General features: G+C 33.8%; 2 protein-coding genes across 2 annotated transcripts; one reads left to right on the top strand and one right to left on the bottom strand.

The window, feature by feature from the left end:
• The first annotated feature begins 936 nt into the window (after window positions 1-936).
• On the top strand, window positions 937-3835 carry LOC129572729 (uncharacterized). Its single transcript, XM_055452764.1, has 3 exons — window positions 937-1589; window positions 1654-2068; window positions 2134-3835. The coding sequence occupies exons 1-3, from the start codon at window positions 1196-1198 to the stop codon at window positions 3833-3835; spliced, it is 2511 nt and encodes an 836-aa protein (XP_055308739.1). The 5' UTR covers window positions 937-1195.
• Window positions 3464-6262, bottom strand: LOC129572728 (uncharacterized; the record flags this gene model as incomplete). The annotated part of the gene is made up of 2 exons (XM_055452763.1): window positions 3464-4917; window positions 5355-6262. Coding segments are annotated over 2 exons (1232 nt in total), but the record flags the coding sequence as incomplete, so codon positions are not given.
• Between the last annotated feature and the right edge of the window lie 157 nt (window positions 6263-6419).

Genomic DNA, 6419 nt, shown 5'->3' with positions numbered 1-6419 from the left:
CTTTGAAACGGAATTATCATGTATTGAACTTAACCATTAAGTTTAGGAAATCGCCAGTCCCGACTTTGAAAGGATCAATTTACCATATTTTGTCTGCATTGTTATAGTTGTGTACATCGTACAGTGCTTTTTTTCTCTCCAGCTAGGGAAAAGAATGCGCGAAAAAAGCGTTATTAAGATTGCATCTTAATAATATGTTATTAATTGAGTTAATAAATCCATCTTAATAATATGTTATTATTATAGTTAATAAAATGTTATTACCGCCGAATCTTAGGATTTATTAAGATAACACCCGATATAACGCATAACATATTATGTTATTATTATGCTGAATCTTAATAACGTTATTAAGATAAAAAAAAATCCCAACATAACATAGTAATAAATATGTCGGGCAATAACATATTGATAACATATCGAAAATGTAAATCTGTATTTGCAGCTGGATCCCTCCCCCTAGTTTTCCATAATAGAACAAAATCTTTGTTCTGAAAATCCTCAGGTCAGTACAAAGTCTATGCAATGAAACACAATAAGCTGGAGATCATTGGAGCAATGGATTTGATGAGTTAAAATACTGCAATTAGTCTAATAATAATTGAATTGGATTTTGAAAAATAAACAGGTTCCATGTGGCCGATATCCATTAGCACCTAGTTTCATGTTCGAATTCCAGTTTGCAATGCGAACCTTGGCCTGTTTATTTTTCAGTTTTTTTATTCATCTCTGCATTTATCCCGGCTTGGCACGAGCTATCAACACTAGGGGCATTTCACTCTATGCGAATACTGCCATTCGTACGAATGCGCGAATACTTTGCCATGCATTTGAATATAAACACTCGCAAATACTGATATTCGTGCCGAATGTTCGCATTCGTACGAATAACCATTCAATGTATCTATACGGCGTATTGGCAAATACGTCCGAATATTGCTGCGCGAATGCGAATGCACTTGACAGATCTATATTTATTTGTTGTGTTAATCGTTGCAACGACATTGTTAACATTAGTTCGCCAAAATGGTAAATAGTTATTTCGATCCAAATTTAATATCAATTTAAGTTGTGTTTTGTATTTTAGGGACTGGAAAATGTTATTTTCAAATTAGAAAAATATTTGAATGACAAAATTCCGGCCGATATTATTAAAATCCTGGAATTCTGTGCATTTGAAAATGAATCATCTCTAATGTCCATTGACAACGATGCTATTGTGGATATTGAGAACTATGTCAATGAAAACCCAGAAATTCTCAAAGAAACATCATACGAGAATGTGAATAAGTTTAAATTTAAACCGGGCCACCGATTGCTTATCATCCAGCTACCACAGTTAATCAAAAATTGTAATGAAACGGAAACAAAATTGCAAAAAATCGGACACCTGCGACCGCAAATGAATTTTTCGCAAATATTGAAATCATTTATTGAGACTGCAGAGTCAAATAATGGGAAACAACCAAACGGCTTTAGATATGATGAAATTAATCGTTACTTTTCGACGTTTATATATTTATTATGTGGCAAAGCGTGCTATGACACACTTAGCGCAAATTTACCGATTCCATCGTCGCATACAATACGTAAGATCGTTATGAAGTGAGATTATTTTTCTGTTTGAATAACAAAAATAAATATTTATTTTAGTACGATATATTAACGAAAACAATTCGACGATTATCGAAGGAGAACTGCGTTGTAAAGAACTGAAAAGTTATTTAGAAGCTCTCAAATTGCCTATGGTTGTGTGGTTGTCCGAAGATGCTTCATCAATCATTTCGAAAATTGAGTACGACCAGAGAACAAACCAAATGATTGGCATAGTACTTCCAACCGAACCACGTACTGGAATGCCAGTTCCATTTTCATTTTTGGCTCGAAATGTAGAGGAAATTCAATCAAACATGAAGCAAAATATGTCAGTTTCAGTATACTTGGTTATGGCACAGCCACTTGCAATCAATGTTCCTCCCTTCATTATTCAGTTGTTTGGAACAGACAACAAATTCAAAACAAAAGATGTAGCCTTGCGATGGCAACACACACAAAATGAACTCAAGAGGTAAATGTGATTTTGAAGTATTCTTAAACTACAAATATTTAAAAAAGCAAATGTTTTTTATCCAGATATGGTATTGATGTGGCGGGATTTTCCGGCGATGGAGATGCTCGAATATTAAAATCCATGCGCAATAAAAGAGACGTTTCCGTGGCGGAAACATTTAAGTCGACTGTTTGCTACTTTCAAGACATTGTTCACATCGCCACGAGGCTGCGTAATAGGCTATTAAATGTTTTGATCTGCTTATCAATTGGATACAAAGTGGCAAGTGTTTCTCACTTGAAAATGCTTCTAAATTCAGTTCCGAAAGATATGCATGGTTTAGTTTATTCAGATATCTGTCCCGACGATAGACAAAATTTTAGTTCATTGCGTAGAATTATGCATCCACGCGTACGTGAGGCATTGATACAGATTGTCGATTCAGATGCAACTATAGAATATATTCGAATTTGCGACGATATAACAAGCAGCCTTTATACCGATGATTTGCCACCATCAGATCGACTGTATCTTAGCTGGCGAGCAACATACTTTTTACGTGCTTGGCGAATTTTCATCACAAACACTCGCGATATGACCTTGGAAAATAACTTTATAACTCCAAATGCGTATGGATGTATCGAACTTAATTCTCAAAATTTGATTATTTTAATCCGAAAATTCCGTGATCAAAATATGGATGAATATTTCCTTCCAAGTATTTTTAATAGCCAATCATGCGAAGAAACTTTTCGAAAATTTCGTTCATTGGGCACCATTAATTACACCAAAATTAATTTTACCTTGTTAGAATTAATTCATTTGGTTAAACGAATTGAAATCATGAACGATATTATGTATTTCAAATTGGTTGACCGCGATGTCATTTTCCCACGAGACCCAGCCAAAAATCACAAGGAAAATAAATACAAATTACCAGATGATAACGAAATAGAGAACACACTCTTAAGGGCTTCAAGTGATGCTACAGCTGCCGCTAAAAAGTTTGGAATAAATATAACATTTGATGAAATTGCTGATTGCAAGTTAAGAGATGTCGAGATCGATTGTACTACAGATGACGATAACGTAAATACTAAGCATACGGACTTGGGGATCGCTTCAGATGTGAGTGATATTCTACTATGCCACCGCAACTTAAAAGATTATCCACAACATTCTCAAGATGGTCAAAATAGCTCATTCGTGAATATAACTGGTGAGAGTGGAAGTAAAACTGTGCGAATATCATCTTTAATGTGGAATCTTTCATCGAGCAAAGATAGGATAAGTTCCGATAGAGTGAAACGTGTCAGAAACCCAAACAGAAAGTCATACCGTCAGCTTGAATTCGTGGATGTTACATCAATGGACAAACCGTTATGTGTTGCTGAAAAAATTAAAATCGGTGACTGGTGTATTTTCAAAAACATTTATGAAAAAGTATTTAAAACATTTCTTTTGGGTAATATAATTTCGTTCCAATATGCATCGGAAAGTAAAACGTACAAGGACAGAAAATATTTGTGGGACTTTGCACCACCTTCAGAAGACAAAAAAGATCCGAGAAAAATTGAAGTTCTTTCTTCATGGTATAAAGTAGATGTAAATGGTATTATTCATACGTTCGACTTGCCAAAATGTACTTTTATTTCAATGGATCATTATGTTGCAACTTTGTCTTATCATGTCATTGTTAGAAATGATACTGGAAAAATTTGTGTATCACAAAACAATTTGAAATTAATTCAGAATGCCTTAAATGAAATCAATAAAACAAATTGAACTATTGCTCTTTTAATTAACGGTTTTTCATTACTTTGACAAAATTTTACATTCATTTGATTCAGGTTTAAAATTTATTTTATTATCACCTTCCTTTCATTGTATGGCTTGTGTAAATTTGTACTAAAATGCTTCTCTTTATTTTTAAAGTATATTGCTTACTGCGAACATTTGTTCAAAAATATTATTAGGATGAATGGTATTTAATCTTTTAAAAGCCGCATGAAGCGTTCAACTTATATAAAAATTTAAATACGTGTAATATTTATTTAAATTTAAATTTCTTATTTGGCTCTCTAATAAATATTTTTTTTGTTTTGCATCCGTTCCTTTGTTTTTAGTGTGATAGTTATCAAAAATATATATATTCTTCCACGTATTTCACTGAAAATGGGAATATCTGATTAGAATCGTTCTGATAAATATATAAATATAGCTTTACTATTAATTTGAAGTGATTTTTCCTCGCGCTTTAAATTTAGATTTTTTTGTTATTTCATAAATTGAGTACGGTAATTATTAGTTTAAATGAATAAAGTAATTCATTTTGTATGTTCTTTCTTGTTTTCAACTACTGTCTGCAATATTTAATTCGCTTCAGTAACATATCAAAAATTATTGTAAACATAAAACTATCGATCAAAATATCACTTTTTGTACTTTTTTTTTCATTTTTAGTAACGTTACAGCAAAGAATTTTTTATCCTGAATGTCGACTACATTGTGAAGTTTTAATGTGATATTCATTTTGCACTAGCCTAAGCTGTGGCTTCGTTTGTTTGTTTAGCTTTTTCAGTACATAAATCATTTATGTACATTTCGACGGCCCCAATGCGTTCTTCGTTTTCGCCGCAACGAACAATAAAACATGCCTTGACAAATTCGATGACCTGGCTGCTGATTTTTGATGTGCGGATATCATCCTTTGGGGTCAACGACATTACCAGCATTTGACACATTTTTCGATCGTAATCGATGTTGTTACGCTTGTCACGATCTTCATTCCATTCCAGAATTTTGTCAATCACTTTGTACGGAATTTCGGCTTTCTTGGTACCAATCTTGTAAACTCGTCCTTTTTTCTACAAAAAAGCAATTAAAAAAAAAATCAATTTGGCTTTCAAACAGCAAAAGAAAAAGAATAAACTTGTGTCAACATGGTAATTCAACATGAAAAAATACAAAATTACTCAATAGCAAATTAATTCAATTTTTTTTTGAACGACAATTGTTTTTCGGTTTGTTTTAGTTAAATGTGCGTCCATTATGCACAGTAAAACATATAAATAATTTCCAACAAATTGAAGCAAATTTCAGTTATTTCTGCTTTGAAAATTCAAACAGAATAAAAAAATTTCATGTTCACAGTATTGTTCTAATTGAATGAATTGGTTTGCTGGCAGAGAAGTGAATGTTACAATTATAAAATTTGTTTTTTCTTGGCAATCGAATCTAACTAAAAATGTACGAAAAAATTGACTTTGAAATTTCATCACTACATGAGCTCAATCTAACTTACCCTTTCATTGAATGGGATGTTTCCTGACATTCCGTCGTTTTCGCGTTTGAGTAAGTCGTCAGTTGTGGTAGCTAATGGCTTTGGGATTCCGTGTGGGCCGACTAACATCGTGACATGTTCATCCAAAACCACTTCTTTCTCTTCAGACAAAATGTCATCAAGATCCGAATCATTTTCTGTGCGCTCTATTAATATTTCCTGAAATACTGGCTTGACATCCACATTATTTGCGACATTGGGATTTTGTTCAGATTCTTCGACTTCGGGATTTACAACAGACCCTTCGGCAACAACGAATGGCAAACCGATTGAGTCATCATTGAGAGAGACTGGGTTTGATGTGTTGTTTTCATTTACAACATTTGGTATAACGTTCATATTTTGCTCAACAACAACAACAACAACATGATCATTCGAGTTTTCGTTTGTTGTTTCATTGCTCTTACCAGTTGCTGCCTCGTCGGTATTTGGTTCAACAACTTGATCGCCATTGTTAGCACCGCCTGCCATTTCGCTCTCGTTTTGCTCGTCAATTGTTGAATCGTTCATATTTCGTTCAACTGTTTGCTCGATATTTTGTCCTGTGGTATTGTCATCTTCAACCACTTCGTTATCATTGGTTTGTGAAACTTGTAACAATTCATTGCCATCGTCATCAATTGTGCTGGCAAAGCTGGCAAGAGGGTCAATGGCAATATCGGTGAATTCATCGCCTGATTGATTATAGTGATCAATGACACAACTTTCATCCTCGGCTTCGGTTTCCGTTTCTCCACCCAATCCTTGCTCTTCTTCATCATCGATATGAACTGGTGGAATCGGAGTTTCATTCATTCTGCGCTCGTTGTAGATTGGTGGCTGAACATTACGCAAGCGATCTTTTATGGCAATGGCATCATCGAAATGTTCTGATGACAAAGAAAATATGTCAGTTGAATGATTCAATTTTCATCAATGTTCATTTTTCGTTTTGGTTCATTTTGTACGGTGACCGTGGGTTGAAATAATGGATAAAAAAAAAATGAGTTGTTTTTCTGGACGGCTATCGGTCACGTATTTATTCTT

This window comes from Sitodiplosis mosellana, unplaced genomic scaffold (genome assembly GCF_009176505.1).
Source record: "Sitodiplosis mosellana isolate CC-2019 unplaced genomic scaffold, AAFC_SMos_1.0 Smas_scaffold_5440, whole genome shotgun sequence".
NCBI classification, from domain to species: domain Eukaryota; kingdom Metazoa; phylum Arthropoda; class Insecta; order Diptera; family Cecidomyiidae; genus Sitodiplosis; species Sitodiplosis mosellana.
This window is presented reverse-complemented; position numbering and strand designations above follow the sequence as displayed.

Coding starts and splice junctions, on each gene's coding strand:
- LOC129572729 (XM_055452764.1), top strand. CDS start 1,196: ATGTCCATTGACAACGATGCTATTGTGGATATTGAGAACTATGTCAAT. Junction 1,590..1,653: donor TCCATCGTCGCATACAATAC/GTAAGATCGTTA, acceptor TATTTATTTTAG/TACGATATATTAACGAAAAC. Junction 2,069..2,133: donor ACACAAAATGAACTCAAGAG/GTAAATGTGATT, acceptor TTTTTTATCCAG/ATATGGTATTGATGTGGCGG.